This window comes from Oxyura jamaicensis, chromosome 5 (assembly GCF_011077185.1).
Source record: "Oxyura jamaicensis isolate SHBP4307 breed ruddy duck chromosome 5, BPBGC_Ojam_1.0, whole genome shotgun sequence".
Classification (NCBI taxonomy): domain Eukaryota; kingdom Metazoa; phylum Chordata; class Aves; order Anseriformes; family Anatidae; genus Oxyura; species Oxyura jamaicensis.
In genome coordinates, this window is record NC_048897.1 from 20,812,392 (window position 1) to 20,832,241 (window position 19,850).

Genomic DNA, 19,850 nt, shown 5'->3' on the forward strand with positions numbered 1-19,850 from the left:
TTGTAGTAGTTCAGAAAGGAAACCTGAACTCAAAAAAAAAAAAAAAAGAAAAAAAAGAAAAGAGGAAAACGTGTAAGTTATTGGATTGGTGATGAGCAAGTTTTAAGCTTAAAAATTTACAGCAAATTGTGCTATCCTCTATGAAAAAGCCTGCCTGCAAGAGAGCTAATTTTCATGTTATCAGTCATGGTTTTCCAGTCGTTATAACAGATTCTATGTGCTATAACCAGATTATCCAGCACATACCAGTTTGATCTGTCTCAGTCATGTGCTCCTGCTCACATTTCTGTTGAATTACTCAGAGCATGCTATGCTGACTGTATGCTTTCATGTTGGCTTTAAGTAGACTTTGGCTGCAGAAGGACAGACAGTACTTGATTTGCTGTAACATCTTCTAGAGTGAAGTTAATTTGACAAAAGAATTTGAACTGATCTAGACTGTTCAGGAATTTATATTGGGGCAGCACTTTGCATCGTAGTGCTCTCTTTTTTTTTCTTTCTTGATCTGGTTCTAAGAGCCTAGTGCTGGACCTGCTGTGTTGTTGAACCAAGGCCTCATTAATGTACTGTGTTTGGATTGAATTGCAATGACTGCTATACTGTGCATGCACAAAACTGTTTGCAGCATATGATATTTGTCAAGCAGATATTTTAACACAGAAATAATAATGGTGTTAAAGTAATCCAATATATACCATTTTCAACTTCAGTTTAAATTAAACAGCAGTTTGCTCTGGTCACACTTGGTTGGCAACCTAATATAAAATATATATGCATGGTAATAGAAGTTGTTTGACTGTGAATCTACTTATTTTTTACTACTTAGTAATATTTCTGAAATTAGCATTTTATAGATTGAGGTGCTACTATGTTGGATCAATGAAACTGCTCTTAAACTTCCATTTATTTCATAGTTCTTAGCTGTATAATTTTCATGTACCTTCTATCCTCAGTTGCTGCTTTTGAGATGCTGGATTTTTTTTTTTTTTTTCTCTTTTCTAAATGCTCGAGTGATGGATGTAGTTCAAGATGAAGCAATTGTTGATGGATGCTCCAGGCTAGTGTCAGTATGTCCTGCAAGTTCTGTCCCACATTTGGGAAATTTCATCAGAACTGTTTAGTGCTAATCTTACTGATTAATCCTGTAAGCTCTGGTTCTTAATATACACTGCTATAGCTGTAGCTGTACAGTCACATTTGTAAAGCATGCAACGGGTGCATATGCTAAGATTGTAGTTGTCACAGAGAACAACACTGCTGCATGGATGTGCTAAGCATTTTGCAAGGACTAGCCAACAATCAGCTAGCCTCTGTACACAGTGTCCTTGGAACAGACGGTGTGAGTTTATTAACAGTGCCCTAGATCCTGACTGAATGACAGGAGCCAGCAAGAGAAAGAATGATCGCTTATGACGTTGGGTTTTTCAGAGTTGATGGAAAATCTGACAATTAGACTTCAGATACCTCTTAAATTAGCAGCTCCAACCTGGGAGAAAGTTTTCAATGGAATCATCTAAGAAAATGCATGTATGCAGGACATAAACAAGAATTATTTAAAATACTGATTTTTGAACCTTATTTTTTCCCCACCATGTTGTTCTCACAGCTCAACTCATCTCACATGCTGCATTTCTCCACTCCAAGAATTTCAAGTCCCATCCTCCGCACCATGAGCCCTATAGCCTATCTATCCATCCACTCGGACCCTCTGAAAGAGGCTGGTTTACCAAGGAGTCAATCAGCTGAGAGCCACTCCTCTTCCTCACGCTCAACTGGTCGTAGGCAGCTTCCTGTCATTCCCTGTGGCAACAAGTTTCCCCCTGTCATTCGCATCTCAAAAGCACAACTTCAGCAGGTGAATAAGCCTCGTCTTCATAAAAGCGACTGCATTGTAGCAGTCATCTGCAAAGTTTATTTTTTTTAGTTGCTCTGCACACATTGGTAGTATGCATAGGCTAGTCATACTGCTGTACACAACATCTTACAAAATATTTTGAAAGACAAGGTCAAGTTAGTTAATCTCATTAAGGAACAGAGTCAGGAATATTCTTACAAGAATATATATCGTCCCATTTAGAGGAGTAAAATTAGAGAGAAGAATATTTAAAGAGATGTTGTTTTGGGTTATCATGATCTGCAGTACCGAACATTTCTGAATGTTCTAGTAGATTCACATCCTCAGAGGGATTTTCTCTTGGAAACGTTAGGATTAATAAATCCAGAAAACAAAGTTTTCTTTCTTTCAGAACTAAAAATATTTTTAAAGGTGTTTGTATAATCAGTACTAGTTAGATTTTTGAATTGGGAACACATATTAAAATTTGGAGTACTGTAGATGATTTTAATGTGAGAAAATAGGATTTAGAGCTAGTCAAATTGCTATTTTGGCATCAAGAATTCATTAATTGTTTGCAGTATACAAAGCAAAGGTGGGAATTAATGGGGATAATGGCTGATGGAAATGTCAGTAGAGAAAGTAAAGTTTTCATAGTTTTGTATTCCCAGTTTATTTACAGTATGAGATAGATAAAGGCTTAGAATCAAATTGAAGTAAACCATAATTTGTGTATTAGCCATAAAAATTTGCTAAGCAGTATCAACTCACATTGACCAGTAAAGCAGTATGATATAGCATCGATGCATAAGACCGTAACATATCATCGTCATTTTACCATTAATATTTAATTTGGATTATATTTTATGTTGTCTTTTATTTCCAACCTATTTTTCAGTATAACTATTTCTATGTGAAAGACATATTTTTCTTCTATGAAGCATGCAGAGGAGTACTGATCTTTTAAAAGTTATCCATCAACGTTAGAGTCTTTCAAACTTCAGTATGATCAGTGATAAGTGATAACAAGGTAAACAAAGTAGTTAGCGTATTTATGTCAGCATTTGGTCTTCCTACCCCAAAAGCAGTATTTTTTCCCTCTAGGCTGTTTTTTATCTAAATACAAAATTGTGGTAATTCTGCCCTCAATTTATGGAAATGGACAAACAGTAACTCACAGAGGTTCATTATTGTGAACTTGATGACATGCCAGAATACCACATTCTTTATGATGATTGAAGTATTGACTAGGGAAAAGGACTTTGTAGAAATTAACTCATTAGAAATTAAGCTTCAGTATTTTCAGTATTTGTATTCCTGGTTGCAAAATTACTTTTTTTTTTTTTTCTTCTTTTTTTTTTTTTTTTTTTTTCCTGTGTATCTATGGTTTAAATTTTTCAATCCAAATGTATTGCAGGTGTCATTAGCAAGCTGCTCACAATACTCAAAGTAGGTTTTCATACAGAGTTTTCTCTGGCTTCCTTAGTACTCTACAGATGAATACAGCTACAATATTAATGGGGGCTGCAAAGTGATATACTCTTTTGTCGTGTTAAAAAGAATAGGTATTGTTCAGGTACTGCTACTGAGCAGAGTGGAAAAGGGAAAGGGAGAAGATTATATACAACATTCAGAGCCTTCTCTTTCTTTTTACCTGGTAAGTCTCTGACTGCTGTGTTCCTTTTCAAGCTGTGATTTTTGATAGTCCTGACTCTACTGAGAATGTAACTTCCAGTGTTTCATTTGCTGTGGAAACTACAAGCACATGAATCTTCAGTTTATTCCAACAATGAAGGCATTGCGTGCTTTTTGGCTCACTGAAGAACTGACATACTTTTGCAAGTCCTTCAATTTTCTATGTCACAGTAATGTTAGGTACTTAGCAAGTAAGAAAGATAAATACGCATGTTAATGACATGAAGCACTTATCCAGTTAAATACCAAAAATAATTTGAATGCTATTATGTATTATACTGTATAAATATTTGGTATTGAATATATTTTCCTGTATTTCCTACTGTTTTCCATTTTGTTCAACATTGATAATTAATGAATTGCAGAGGTCAGGGATTTTTACTGTTGAATTTAGCTTCATTTGCTAAAAACTAAATGATGATAGCATTTGTTCCTGAAATCAGGCAAGGGAGTTTTCTTTCTTGATTGTTAATGAGTGAGGCTTCAGGAGCTGTAGCCCAGCCTTTAGTTTGACATCAGATAGGAGAGATCGTGAAATTTCTGTGTATTCTTCATCCACTAGTGCACTGAAGGTTATAGGATGTAGGTCTACTTTAATTTCTTCTATTAAGATAACTCCTCTATTGCCATACTTGTATGATGTAAGAGAATTGGAGTGGTTTGTTTCACCTCTCCTTAGTTATTCAACTTGCAGCATTAGAGCCAACAAAAGACAGAATGAATTCTTTGACAGTACTTGAATCTGAAAAGTGGGGTCACAGTGCCATTAGCTTCCTTTTCTTAAATAGAGTGGTCAAATTGTACAGCAATACCTCCTGAAACAAGACAGTTTTCCTTCTTTCTGTGAATTTTTCAGCCAGGGAACTTCTCTGAACTTTGCTCATCAGAGGAATGCATAGAGTGTGAGATCCATGGAAAATGTGAGTGCAGTAACAACAGGCCAGAGCTCTGTAGGAAAAGATTGCTTAGGTAGATGTTGTGCTAAATTTATAACTGTTTCTTGAGAAACAATCAGAATTAGTGATCTTGGATTTCAGTCTCTTAGTTTCTCAGATCTAGTTCTTTAATAAGATATAAAATCCTTTTCTAGCTGTGGCAGCCATCTAGAATAAATCTAAATTGGCTGTCTGTTTCAGATTCAGCCCTGAAAAAAAAGTGGATTCCAGATTTGTATGTCTTTTTGACATATCTTCATTTTTTAAAATACTTGATGAGACGTACAAAAGGGATTAATTTTATTTTAATGATTTTGTGGTTGTTCCTTCTCAGGTAAAGCAATTGGAATTGGTTAGCACTTTCACAAATACTTTCTCTTAGGTCTTATTTTTTCCCAATAATCTACCTTACTGCAACAGTTTACAAACTATTTTATTGGCATATAATTATGTTATTAGTTACAAAATGCTCTGAAATCTTTCTACACAAGATGATGTGGAAATCAAGTACATATTCATATCCAAGATTAGAAGTAATATGCTGATCTGACTTGGAAAAATTACCTTAATTTTTAAGCATTTCACTGGAATTCAGGGGCCTATGGAAGAATAAGGTAAGACTTCTTGACATGTTCAAGAAAAGAGATGTATACCCCTTGTAATAGTCATTCTTTTTTGGATATTGTAGGTTTTTCATCCAGGAGTACATGTAAATGTAAAATTTTGCCATTTTTCATGAACTAATTTGAGTACTGTGTGCAGTTCCGGGCACCACAGTACAAAAAGGACATTCAACTGTTGGAGAGTGTCCAGAGGAGGGCGACAAAGATGGTGAAGGGCCTGGAGGGGATAACGTATGAAGAGTGGCTGAGGTCACTGGGCATGTTCAGCCTAGAGAAGAGGAGGCTGAGGGGGGGACCTCATCGCCGTCTACAACTTCCTCGTGAGGGGTTGTGGAGAGGCAGGTGACCTATGCTCCATAAACACCACTGATAGAACCCACGGGAACAGGGTGAAGCTGAGGCACCGGAAGTTCAGTCTAGATATCAGGAGGAGATTTTTCATTGAGGGGGTGGTTGCGCACTGGAACAGGCTCCCCAGGGAAGTAGTCACTGCACCAAGCCTGTATGAATTTAAGAAACGTTTGGACTGTGCACTAAGTCACATGGTCTAAACTTCTGGGTAGACCTGTGCGGTGCAAGGAATTGGACTTGATGATCCTTATGAGTCCCTTCCAACTCAGAATATTCTATGATTCTAATTTTGGCAGGTATCACTAGTCTGCAATAGCAAGAGATTAATGTTTACGTTGATTTCCACATTTAATAATTGCTTTCTTACCCACAAAGAAACAAAAAATACAAAATGCTCCTCTATTAGCCTGTTCTTTAAAATTATTTTTAGTTTGTCAGTGGTTTTAACTTGTAGCTCTCATGTGCATTAGGACTGAATTAGAACTCACCTAGCTAAAGTATTGGTTTAGCATTCTACCTGTCTAGAAATGTCAGTAATGGATATATTTATCCAATGTAGAAATACTACATTATCAAATAGTTTTGTCCTAGAATGAAAAGAGGGAAAGGCTTTTATCTGCTCAATGAGTCTGATTTTTAATGCTGCCATCATGGAAGTTGAGTGTGGCAAAGAGGTTTTTAGTTTCAGGAACTACAGAGATGTCATACCCTACCCTATCCTGATGGAAACTGTATTGATTTGGCATGAAGTTTAAGTATTTTCCCAGGAGGTTAATATTTGCTATGATGTTACAGCTGTTACTCATCCTCAGTGAAAGCAATTGTTTGATAATGCTTATGACCAGATTCAAAGGCAAGCTTAGATTCAGAATTTTTACCGTTTTCAGTTGTTACTGTTTGGTACTTGGAAGGGCAATCAACATATGACCTCTAATGATAGTGTCACTGTTTTCTTTGTCAGTAAGTTTCTCTGGAGTATGTGGATTTTTTATACAAAAACACATATTAGGAATGTCAGGAATCATTCAGGAATATTAGAAAGTGTTATTTCATAAGGAAAGAAAGGATTTCCCAAAGATGCCCATAAACCCCCAGGTTACTGCCATTCTTTTAAGCAATTGGATTTCAGACTGATAATGATTTTTTTTTTTTTGGAATGCTTTTCATCTACAAATTCTCTTCCTCATGCAAAGAAGTATTTTTTTTCCTATTTATTGCTTTTGCCCAAGTTGCAGAGGCAATTGCTTGACATTTGGAAATCTAAAAGCTGCCTACAGTGCTTGGTAGGACCTTCTATCTGAAGGAGAGAAATTCTTTAGACATTCTTTTTTCACGTCTGTCTTCAGTGTAAGGAAGAATTAAAAATTACAGCATGTTAGGTTAGCTGTGCTTTCAATTGAAGCTTTCCAAGGTACAAATTACGGAATGAACAGTGGACGAAAACAAGCATTCAGCAGGAACTTGTTAAACGTTTTCAAATAGTGTGTTGCCTGATCAATTTTTATTGACAGGATCCTCTTGGTCATTTTCCTTCTGCAAGTTTCTCTATCAGCAGCAGCAATGGCAAAGTTATAGTGAAGGTCAGGGCAATAAATTAGCATTAGTAAAAGCATTCACATGCACTGTTAGAATTCTGCATTGAAGGATGGGCCAAAAATAAAATGAGAGGAAAAAATAGAAAGAAAATAAAACACTATAAAAGTTGCTTTTTATAACATTTGTGTTTTGTGGAATCTGCAGTACTTTTAAGATTCTCAAAATTCTTAACCGCATGGTTCATCTATTCTTGTCTGTCCTTGACATGATCAATTTTTATTATATTTTTAAAAATTGCAATCTTATCCCAAACATATGTTGTTTATAATTTTTTTTCAAGCATCAAAATTTCATTAGCATGGGACAAGTGAAGATGTTTCTGGAAGGCAAGATGATCTATGCAATTTTCCAGGGTGAGCTGATCAACTCTTATGTCAAAAATTGGCTGTTATCATTAAAACGAGGTCCAAATTGAATTATAGGGGAAAAAAAACAATCTTTACTTGAAGATTGTGAATTTGCCAGTATCCTAGCATTTTCTTCCAATTAGATAGGTTTTTCATAGGGAAGAAAGAAAGAGAACTTTTTAGAAAAGCAAAATTTGAAAACACTAAAACTAGAACAAGTGGTAAGAAGAAGTTTCTAATATTTCTAAGCTACAAATATATAACTTTTTGAAAAGTGGTTCATTTTCAAATTATTATTACAATTTCTAGATTTTGGTGATTCTACAATATTGCTCTACATAAACCACAGGTAGATGTGTTTGCTTATTAGCTAGCTACTAAGCTATTAACTGCTCTGACTGCTTCTGGCAACAGTTTTTAATCTATGTTTTTTAACCATGAGAAAATAACCATGATAAAGTAGGAATTTGGTTTCTGTAAAGACAGAAGTAAAAGCATGAAATAGAAATGTGAAATAGGCTTCACTTACCAGGTTTTTAATCTGAACTCTGCATTAAGGCAAACTGATGCTTTGTTAGGAAAAGACCGTCTCTGTGGAACTCAAAAGTGTTATGATACTGGCTCATTTTTAATTGCAATGTATGTCAGGAGTATTGTATGAGTGCTAGGAAGTAATTATCTGTAATTGCAGCTGCTTCCCAGTTCTCCAACAATTCCAACAGTTCTATACAACTTAAGTAAATTTCAAGAATATTGTTCAATTGCTTTATATGTTGTATAGAAGAAGCTTCAAATTAAATGAGTACTTGTTTTGGTCACATTATTAATAAACTAATTAGCAACTTATTTTAATTACAATCATTCTCTGAAAGCAGTTAAAGTTACTGCTTTTAGAGTAGTTAATCTTTACCCTATTGGTTGTTGGATATGGGTTTATGTTAGAATAAGATAAAATCTTCCTTTATTTGGCAAGTGGTGTAGGAATAACTGAAAAAGGGAAGATAATTTAAAAATACTGGAATTAAGCAATGATTAATAGATACACTTAAATAACAAGAGTCTGTACACACAGATATGCATGTTCTTTATCCTCAAAAGATATCTTTCACCTTAGAGGGTATGAAAATACAGCTGTCTTGTACCTTCCTAACTCTGCATCTTTGTTCTCTCATCTTCCTATTTCTTGCATCTCCCAGCATCAATGTAAGATTGATGTACAAATCATTACAGAATAGTAGAAAGAATATATGTGAAGAGCTGTGGAAAGCATCATGCTCCTCCTTTCAGATGAATATAACAAAGCCTGCACATGCTATTTTCTCCAGTTAAGTATTAGGGCTGTGTGTGATTTTTTTTAACAAGAGTGCATAATATCCTGGGGACTGCCAGTTTCTACAAATGCCTGCAATGCATGCAGTACTGTATGTATGTCAGAAGGGATTCATTATCAAGACTTACAGTCATCTCTGGTCTTACACTCCATAACTCCATGAATTACAGACATATACTTCTCCTGTTTATTCACATATTAGCTTATTTGTAGAAACAGCCAATGTAGTTTAGTAAATCTATAATTAATTTTGTTTATCTTTTCTGCTTGACTTTAATCTGGGAAGGGAATGTAAGGGATACAAACGATTAGACTGTAAAAGGTCAGAAGGAATGATAGTAGTAGGGAGGGAGGATTTTGAGAGGAGGGCTGTTAAGAACAGTAAGCTGGGTAAAATATCTACAGAGTTGTAAGCGTAGCGGTGGTTTGTTCATGTGAGAGTAACAGTAGCTGTAAATTACAGGACAGTGTGCTAACTGTCCTTTACCCTTTGATACAAATTGCAGTTCAGATTTTGTTCCAGAGGTATATAGTTGTGCAAGGAAAATTAAGTGATTTAAGGAAGAAAGAATCATGAAGAGGAAGCTGATGAACTGGAAAGCCTAAGGGAGGCTGATTGGTATTGATGAAGCTGTGGACTCATACTAACATTTGTCATATTGCTACTAGGCTGTAGAGCTAACAGTAGATGAAAAGCAGAAGAAAGAAAAGATACATGAGGTTTGTTCTCACAGATATACAAACCTTTCTAAGGCAGGAAAGTTCTAAAGAATAAAATGATTAGGCTGAAGTGTCTTCAGAATGGCGAGTAACATGATTAAGGCTTACTAATGTGAGAAGTTACAAACAATGATGGGATTAGCGTATCAACAGGTATGTACACCATGTTTTTAAGAAGCCTGGAGTCCTGATGGCACCTGATGTGCTTGTAGAAGTAGCAGGCAGCATGAACAGAGGGAAGAAGCTATATCTGTGAGGTCACATGTTCACCTGCTGGTGTTTTACAGTAATCTGTATTCACACCTTTAGATCTTTAACACTTAAGAGCTTTGACAACCAAAACCAATATTTCATTCCTCTGCAATTTGCTGTATATATTCATAGAGGATTTCATCCAAGCATATCACTTGCTATTGCAGCCTGTCAGAAGTTTAAGGAGAGGAAAGTTTGTCAGATGTTGTAAAGGATGTCTAGGAGATATTTATGTTATTTTTGTTTTGTTCTTTTTTCTTCTTAACATTCCACTCACCACACTGTAAAGCTACTTGAAGAAAATGCAGTCTCATTTATTGCCTCGGAAATCAGAAAAAAAATAGAAAATTACTTAGGGAAGACTAAAGGATTCAGGACTGTGGTGGAGGTAATTTCTTTTAAACATTTCAGAGTGAAAGGAGAACTTTGAAGTCATTGTTCCATATATTGTCTCAGTCCTTTTAAGTAATCTTCTGTATCATACCTTCTTTTGAAGTGCTGGAGTTGTGATAATCAGGTACACAATGTTATAAACTGATTACCAGAGTACAATGTGGTTCAGCATTTTAAATCTCTTTTCTGCAATTTTCTTCTTAGATGAAGTATCCATGTCACATTATGATCTTTGTTCATCAGCTTCAGTATTGTACAACATTGACGTGGTTAGCCACAGAAATCTTACAGCATAAGATTTTAGTTCATGGCACAAGAAAGGAAAGTGTGGTGATTATTTATGATGATGTTGGGGTTTTAGTTATACATATTAGGTTATGTAGTATTTGTTTTGTAACTAGATATGTATTGGACAATCTTGAGATTTCTGTCTCCCTGATTTAGACTAAATAATAACCATTTAAACTGGTGTAAAATAACCATTTAAACTTGCAAAAGCAAGTGTCAGGATCAGTCCTCCTCAGACTCCTTGATTATGCCTTCTGTTTTGCAAAGTTTCACAAGGAAAATGACTATTTATGTGATAATTAGGGTTACAAAACTGTATGATTTTTTTAAGTTGTCTTAAGGGATTTTATTTACTATTCTTTAAAGTGTCAGGAATAGTTGAGGCATGAAGCAAGTCTTTCCTGACTCATAATTAAAAGTTAGGATAGAATCTCCTTATCCTGCCACAGTTGCCAAAAAACAAAGGAACTGCTGCTGTGGTGTACATCTCATCCTTCTGGCCCCATCTCAGTGAACAGGCATCCACCCTCACAGAAATGAATCTCCATCCCTTCCAGGGACGTTCCTATGAGCCTACAATATAAAAACACTGCTATTTGGTACATACATAATAATGTGTATCCCTTCATACTTTCAGCCAGTGAGATGTCAAATAAGATATCAGACGCTGTTGATAAGCAGTGCCTTTTGAAATCCTGCTTGTTTCTTTTTGGTCTTGCTCTTTTTATTTCTGTCTTGAAGCTGCACCTGAAGTTGTAACAACACTTGCATGAGAGGCACTTCTGCACAAGTTAAATTTCTTGCACATATAGATGAAATGTCAAGCCTAATAGGGATATAATTTAATCTTTGTGCTTTGAGAATAATAATAAGAGGATTATTGACCATTTGAGAAAACAAGCTTCTGTTTGGTAGTGAACACAAATCAAGAAGTGATATATGCATTCAATAAGCCATTTCTGAAAATCTGAGCTACTCAGCAGTACAGTCTTTGATGATACTTAGTCACCCCATATGCTTTACTTTCCTTCTCTTGTTCAATGTTTTTCTTCCTTCCGCAAATAGCTCCTGCTTGCTCTATTGTAGATTCTTCAACAAGTTTACTTGTTTATTTCTTGGGTGTAAGGGTTAAATCTGGATTGGTCAAGAGATGCTGAAGGACTAGGAAATTCTTTCTCCAGTCATGGCAAAGGAAATGAAGTCTGTTGAAAACTGTAAACAGATTTCACATCAGAGCTGGTTTCACTTCAAAAGGAATTGACATATAAGAGACATGTCACTAGGAAAAGAGTTTCCATGTAAATGTATTTATGCAAAAGATAGTTTAAATGCAATTGCAGCCCTTCTGGAAAAGTATCAAGAAAAGAAATATCTTCTGAAAAGGAGGTAACTAAAGATATTTTACCTCTGAAAATGGAGAGGAAACATGAGAATCCATTCTATTCTAAGGGAAGCCATCTTTCTTCAGAGATTTTTTGTTTGTTTGTTTTTCATTACGAAGGGATTTGAATTGGCAACCGGACTAGCTGATCAATAAAAAGTTTTGTTCCTCTGTTCTTTCTGTGGCCAAACTGGTGTGCTTGGACTCTCTCATAAGAAAGCTTCTGCAGTAGGAAAGACTTCACTAACTCAGAAGGGAAGTAGTGCTTCTTTCAGAGCAAAGAGATGGACTGGGAAAAAGATTAGATGAGGGTAACTGTTTTGCTGAAACTAAATAACTTCAGTTTGTAAAGGTATTTTAATTCAGCAAGCATAAAGGGTATTGACTCAAACTTAAAAATAAACTATTGGGAAGACAAAAATTAGTCTCTTGCTGCAGGTTTCTCTCTCTCTCTTTCCTTCCTATTTCAATAACATTAAATTTAAGACATCTTTAAGACAGCTTAGGTCTACTTTGGAAAACAAGAATTCAGTTATCTTATTCTGGCTTTTTTTTGTGTGTGTGTGTGCTGTGAATATTCCACTTTCTGTAGCTTAACAGCTCATCCTAATTATAAAAATACAAAAATCCCTTTTCTCCAAACTTCTCTCAAAAAAAAAAAAAAAAAAAAAACACCATGTTTTTTAGGTTAAGGTCCAAAAACTTCATTAGCTAAATTAAAGTAGGTTAAGAATACATTTTACAGTATAGAAATAATTTCCCCAACATAAAAAATTGCCTTCTCTTTAATTCAGCTTTATGCTGAATTGTGATGTTTATTTCATGTTCTATTCTAGTGAACTGTTTGCGAATCAGTTGAACCTTTATGTTTCATGGAGGTAAATTTTCACAGTCATAATGATGGAAATGTTGTTATACAAGACTTTGAAGAAAATGGAAAAAAATAAAAGAAAAATCAGCAAGAATTTCAAAGAAGCTATTATATACAGATTCAGAAGTATGTAATGTTCCTTCATTGTTAGTTGCCATTTCTTATTTTGGAGAATTCTGTTTTTGTGAAGTTTGAGTATGTGCTATAAATTGTTACAGATCCTGACAGACGGGCTCAGCTTCTACCATCCAGAAGTACCGATACACTAAGTCTTGCAAAAACCTGTTGAGCTCAGCAGTCTGTCTAGATAATTTCTGCAACAAGTTCAAGTGAAATCTGTCTTCTGTGCTACAGCAGAATCCTGCCAATGTTGGAAATAGGTTATCACTAGTTTTCTCTTCTACCATCACTGAATCAAGAAAGTTTTTATGTCCAAACCCAGTCTCCAGTCTTCTACTTTCTGCTGAATTCTACATATGCAAACTGTGTCAGATTCATGGGTCTAAAAATATGAGGTTAAAAAAAGAGCTGAACTCTATATTCTTGTGGAGGAAGATGTAAGGGTAGCCCCTTGCTTTTGTTACAGGTTATACATTTTACCAAATGACACAATCCAAAATGAATAAACCAGCATGTAGGGCGCACCTTGTCATGAGCACACATTTCTCCCTTGGCCATAGAGGCCTACTTGTGTGGGTTCTCGCCCTCTGACCTCATGATTTGCATTTCTTACTGTGCAGTGGCCTGACTTCATGGGAAAGTAAAGAAGCAGTCCCCTTCTGTTTCTGCCTGTACTTGATGGGAAGTGGGGGAAGAGGGCTTGTGTCCCTCAGAGTGGGGAGAGACACGAGTGCAGGTTTCTCATGTTAGGTTAGACGTGCTCTGACAATTAAGCTATGTGCTAAAGGCAGCAATCACCGTAACCAACTGTTTTTTCACAGTGGCTCTGACTCAATACTTACATATAGGATTTAGGGGTGCCTTATAAGCATATCTACTGGATTAGACCCATGAGGGGATTTAGGTGTGAATATTTAGTTTGTGAATCTCTTAATGACCTTAGGTAAGAAGTCCTGGCCTGCTTGCTCAGTTTAAAATAATAATAAAAAAGGACAAAAGTTTTCTATAGGGAAGGAAGTAGCTAAAAATTTAGCATTCAGAAGTCTTCTCAATGAAAAGTAGGTATTGTGGGTACTGATATATTTAATTCGGTAGATAATTTTATTATTAGTTGTTTTGTTAACAAAGTATCTACATTTTGCCTAAATTGAAATTGAAGTCAGTTTCTGAATCTGGACCTCACTGTTTTCTTTGTCCTCTGTACTTGTCTAAAAAGTATTGTTGTGTACTTGTTAAAGATTTTATGTTTATATACAACTTATTCTAAAAGTATTCAAACTCATGTAAAATAGTAAAAAGCTTACCTCTTAGGCTCTATCTCTTTTCCAGGAGTTTCCTTGCTAACTGGAACGTTATCCACTGAGATATGTTTGTGTTACACATTTCTGTCCTGGGATGATAGAATATTTTATTTTCCTAATTAGTTAGATGTAATTCATGAAGTTTAGCTACTATTTGTATGTTGTGATTCCTAGGAATTATTATATAATGTATCTTGGAGACATGGAATAAAAAATGCAATATAAAGAACGTTATCTATAATATTCCTGAACTTTTCAACCTTTCCTTCCCTAATTTTCCAATGCAGGTAACAATACCCAGGCCCTCGGTGGCATCCACACAGTCTGCTTCAGAGAGTTTTCAGTATGGCCACCAGCTAGAGAAAAGAGAACATGATGTGCAATCTATGGAACACACAGTGGAACTCCCGTCTCCAAAAGAAGGCTTGCCAGGTTTGGTTGTGACAGATGATGCACTTCCAGGTAGTACCAGCACACCAGACTTGGTACTTCATATCAGCCAAGAAGAGCTTGAAAGGGAAGGACATGTCAAAGAATATGTCAATGTCCCGGACAGTGGCCAAAAGGACCTACCAGAACAACATAGCGGGAGACAGGAAGAGAAAGAACTTGAAAATCTTCCTGTAGAGACTGAGGAAGAACAGCTCCCAGTAGTTTCTGAGGACGTCATTGAAATGCAAAGCAAAGAACAGAATTCTTTGCCACGAAATTCAAAATCTGCAGAGGAAGAACTTCTTACTAATACTGAAGCTGCTGAAGAATCAAAGCCAAGGCCTGTCTGCTTGGTGCCAAATCAAGATGAAGTTCTGAAGTCAATAACACCTGAAACACCAGAATTTTCACCCTCAAGACTTATCAACTCACATAGTAATAGACAGGCAAGCAAAATAGCACCAGTTCAGGAAAATGGTTTTCATTCTAATGAGGAAGAAGTCCATATCCAAGACTTGCAATGCCACCAAGTGGCCCTTACTACTTTTTTGCACCAGGAGGACAAGAAAGAGAAAAATACTCCCAGAAATGGAGAGTTATTCCACTGCATTTCAACGAATGAGAATTCTCATCGATCTAAGAAGGACTTGGTTAAACCTCCTTTTGTATTCAGGCAGAGCCGAATCCCAGTTTTAGCACAAGAGATAGACTCAACATCAGATTCCTCTTCTCCTGTTTCAGCAAAGGAAAAGCTTCTGCTAAAAAAGGCCCATCAGACAGACTTGGTCAGACTGCTTGTGGAAAAGAGACAGCTCAAATCTTTCCTTGGTGACCTCTCAAGTGCCTCTGATAAGTCACTGGAGGAAAAAATGGCTGCTGCTCCAGTACCATTTTCTGAGGATGATGTATTATCCTCGTTTTCTAAATTGACACTGGACTCTCATTTCAGCAAGCAGATGGAAGACAGTTCTTTATCTCCAAGTAGCCCTCAGTCTAGAAAAAGCAAGATACCCAGACCAGTGTCCTGGACTACCACTGATCAAGTCACCAGTTCAAGTTCAGCTCAGTTCTTTCCTCGGCCACCACCAGGAAAACCGCCTACTAGGCCTGGGGTAGAAGCTAGGTAATACAGAGGAAATAGAAGTTGGTTTTCAGGTTGAAAATGGATTTGAGCTAGATTGCAGTTACTGTACAGCTGTAGTTGTGTAGATGTTTCATCTTTGTTAACTCATTTTTTTTTAATGTTGGTCTTGAATTCTCTGAGAAATCTTACATTGTTTGAAAATGAATGAGGAGAGGCTGCTACAGAAGAATGAGTCTACTTCACCTGTAATTCTTATATATCAATAGATGTGTAGTCATCAATATTCAGTCAGTTAGCTATGCTCTGATCAAGGCTAAGTAAAAACAGTCAATTAATGGAGGGCAGAGTGAGCTCTAGAAACCTTCCTTTGCCAGATCTGTGTATAGACAACCATGGTCTGGTTTCTTCACTGTCTAGATTACCAGGGTAAAGGGAGTTATGATGTAAACAGTAGTGTAAAATCCTCTGAAGGAAGTTGTGGTGTGCCTTGTCATCCATTATTTGTGTATAGGAGTGTACTGATGATATACAGGAATGGATGTACCCCATCAAAACAGGTGGTAAGTACTGTACTTCAGTGCACTTCAGAACCACCAGGAAATTTCATTTTTCATGTAAACACTTAGACTGTTCATGTGAGTGAGTTTATGTGAATGTAATTATTGTGTTTTGAACAAGACGGAGGCCAAAACCAAGATCCAAACACCTCTATCTTACAGGAAAGTTCAGATCCAGATATCTGTTCTGAAGTGTAATCTTATCCTTAGTTTCCAGTGATACTATGTTTCTATATGAATTTCAGTTAATAGATTGGAAAGAAAATAATTTTCTTCGTTTCTTCTTAAGGTTACGCAGATACAGAGTCCTAGGGAGTAGCAGCTCGGACTCAGATCTTATCTCTCGTCTGGCTCAAATCCTACAGAATGGATCTCAAAGACCAAGGAGTTCTACCCAGTGTAAGAGTCCAGGATCTCCACATAGTCCAAAAACACCACCCAAAAGCCCTGTCATCCCCCGACGCAGTCCCAGTGCCTCCCCAAGGAGCTCTTCCTTACCCCGTACTGCCAGTTCTTCTCCATCACGTGCTGGGAGAACCCATCATGATCAGAGGAGTTCCTCCCCACATCTTGGGAGGAGTAAATCACCTCCTAGCCATTCAGGATCCTCATCTTCTAGGAGATCCTGCCAACAAGAGTACTGCTACAGCAAACCAAGCAAGAATGGTCTGAAAGGATCTGGTAGTTCCTTCCACCATTCTCCAAACACTAAGACTCCCATAGGAAAAAGCAAATCAGCCACTAAGCTTAGCAGATAGGAACTGGGCCTTGACAGGTATAAAGCCGCCTCCTAAGTCTGATGCATGTTGTGTCTGTGTACTGTGTATTTAAAAAATAATCAAAAAAAGTGTATAAAAAAAACAGTGTTGAATCTGCGCTTTTTAAAGAACGTAAGCATCATAAACTATTCATGAGAAAGCATACTGTGTAAATGAGTGGCCAGGCATTGCCTAGGAGCAGGCAGCAAGCAGATCTAGGAGAGGGGAGGTAGAGGCCAGAAAAAGAATGACTAGGTAGTCAAAGAGGTGCAATGTATTTAAAGTCAAAAATATCTCCAAGATGAGTGTTTTTAAAAGGGTATTTATTTCTATGTTTTCAGTTTACCTAGCTTAGAAGATTAGGCCTAATCATTTAGGGCCTGTCTCAAGAAGTATGTAAGAAAAAGTGAAAACAATTATTCTGAAAATCATGTCACCACTTGGGAGATAAGTACTGCTCAGACATGTCTCTGTCGTTTTAAAAAAGCACACTGTTCAGAGGACAATGATATATTTACCATATGAGTCTCTTCGATTTTGAGTTGTACACACCTGAGTCACTCAGTACTCATCTTGTCCCCTGTCTACCATAGCACAGATTTGCTTACCTAAAGAAGTATTGTGTAACTTGCCCCTTCTTGATTCTGATGACATTTAATAATGAATATTAATGGTTGCCAAGATGTTTTTGTAGTGGTATTCTGTAGAGATTTGTTTAGTACTAATTAGAATTCAAGAAGAATTCTTGGTTCCATTTTGTATACTTCTTCAGGAGACATAGGGGGTTCTTGAAACCTCAGTATGTGGAATAGAAAACCATTCTCGTCTAGGAGATGAGAGAAAGATGTGTGCAGTTCACCGAATGTCACAGATTTACAATAAATTGCAATTAATGTTAGAAAAGTTAGAAAACAGGAGTACCTGTTTTCCTTAACGGAACTGTAAAAAGAATCCTTGTTACTATTGGCTTTTTATTTATTTATTTTTATTTTTTTTTCCCCCATTGGTTATGGATCACTGAAATCACTGATCTTACATTGAGGAAACAATTACCAACCAAGATTTTTTTTTTCATGCTCATTCTTTTTGTGAAAACATGGAAGGTGAACACCTTGGTAGCTTCTAGCTGACAGTAATACACTGAACAACCTGAGCAAAGTCTTTGTAAGAGTATTAATCAGCAGAGCAAAATATACAGAAAGCAATCATATTTTTGATATTGGATTCTTGTCATTCTTTTGCCCAAATGGTTCTTTATAGCCAAGCTTTGTTGTCTGCCAGTGAAGTCCATTGTGTCTAATTCCTCCTGCTTTTTTTAGTAGTTACTTAATAATCTCTTGTGGTCTACTGGATCTCTGTAAAAAACATAACGGTTCAGCACCTTTTGCTATATTCAAAAGAGAATAGTGGGTTAGAACAGTAACACACAAGAATGCAAGCTTAAATAAGGTGCAGCCAGCTCTCCCTGGTTATACCTGTTGTGGGGATGCGGGATGTGCAGAAGACTTGTCAGTTGCTGATCTGCTTGTTGTAGTCATATACCTCTCCAGCCAGCATCTGTGCTTTTTTATTTAACCTCTGCCAAATTAATACATTTGGATTAAAAGGGAATATTTTGTCTCTGAGTTAACACATTCTAATGCTGCATTAAAGCTGCCCTGGAGCTGCACTGAATTTCACTTGCTCTGTCAAACTATGTTGATTTTTTTTTCTTACAATGAATATGTGTATTGTTCCCCATATGTAATGTAGCACAGTGTGGAACCTTAATTCAATTCAGGTTTCAAGCACTACAGATGAATGCAATAGGTAGGGTATACCTGCTTTTTCTGAAGAAACTGTACCATTGGAAAGTCTTACTCCTTTGTATTATATTGTATAATAGGTACTATAACAATAATTGCATGTCCTCATGATAAATTATATAAATATTTATATATACATATATGTATATGCTTATATAAACTCACTCTCATTTTTCATTTGTAATTTATGGACCACAAATAATACAGTTCCCTTTCTGTTAGTTCCTGAATACTCCTGGCGTTGCATCTCCTATCTCCCCCCAAAAAATTCTGGAATGCACAAAATATAGCCTTTATACCTTGGTACAAGATTGAAGGACTGCTGATTTCTCAACCAGCCGATGTTTTGTCTTGCAGCTTTCTTTCTTGCTTTAGAATTGTGAGTACATTTGCATATGAACAAGAACAGAGACTCAGAGGTATTTTTATTTTTTATTACAAATAGGGCTTATTGATTACTTGTTTTTATTTTATAACGTGAGTTCTTAATTGTTATGAATGCTCATGATATAGGAGCAGTAACAGTCAATGAATACCTAGTAGATGAATGTGACAGTAACAAATTCCAACTTTCTTTCCTGTTTTCCTCATATGTTTCATTATGGTATACCAAAAGAAAAAAAAAGTATAAGAGCATATAGTCCCATTGGTACTATTTCTGCCTTGGACACTGCTGGAATTATTTGTTAAGGTGGTGTGGCACCTTATAATTATTTTTCATCCTCCCTTTTTTTTTTTTTTTTCAATTTTAAGGGTCTTTTGAGCTCATTCCTACATTAATATGGTTGGTCAGTTTTAGTAGATACCTACTTTATGCACCCTCTCTTGAAATGCTGAAGTTGTGGTGTTTGTATTTTCTCTGCAGTGTAGCAGGATCCAGAAACAGGTAATTGTTTTACAGGTGAGAAGGAATATAGCACCTAAGGTTTTTTTGTGCTCTCTTCAAAAATATAGACTTATCCATTGTTGCACTTTACTATATATGGCAGGGGGGTTGGACGAGTTAGTCTTTAAAGGTCCCTTCCAACCCAAAACATTCTGCATAAAATAAATCAATGTGGTAGAAAATCACCTGTACTTGAACTACTTGCCAATTTAAAAATAGTAAACTATGCCAAAATAGAGAAAGATATCAGTCATGATTAATGTCCCAGACTTCTTTCAGTGCAATAAGAGG

The 19,850-nt window shown here is 36.3% G+C and overlaps 1 protein-coding gene across 3 annotated transcripts in view; it reads left to right on the forward strand.

The window, feature by feature from the left end:
- The window catches only part of TTBK2 (tau tubulin kinase 2), an 86,049-nt gene extending 66,199 nt beyond the window's left edge, over nucleotides 1-19,850 (forward strand). For 2 of the 3 annotated variants that reach the window (XM_035326574.1, XM_035326576.1), the window contains 3 exons: nucleotides 1,607-1,855; nucleotides 14,325-15,592; nucleotides 16,400-19,850. In XM_035326574.1, the coding sequence (XP_035182465.1) occupies nucleotides 1,607-1,855; nucleotides 14,325-15,592; nucleotides 16,400-16,868 (1,986 nt within the window). In that variant the 3' untranslated portion in view covers nucleotides 16,869-19,850. The remainder of the gene's footprint in view (nucleotides 1-1,606; nucleotides 1,856-14,324; nucleotides 15,593-16,399) is intronic. The other variant, XM_035326575.1, reaches the window with a different exon arrangement.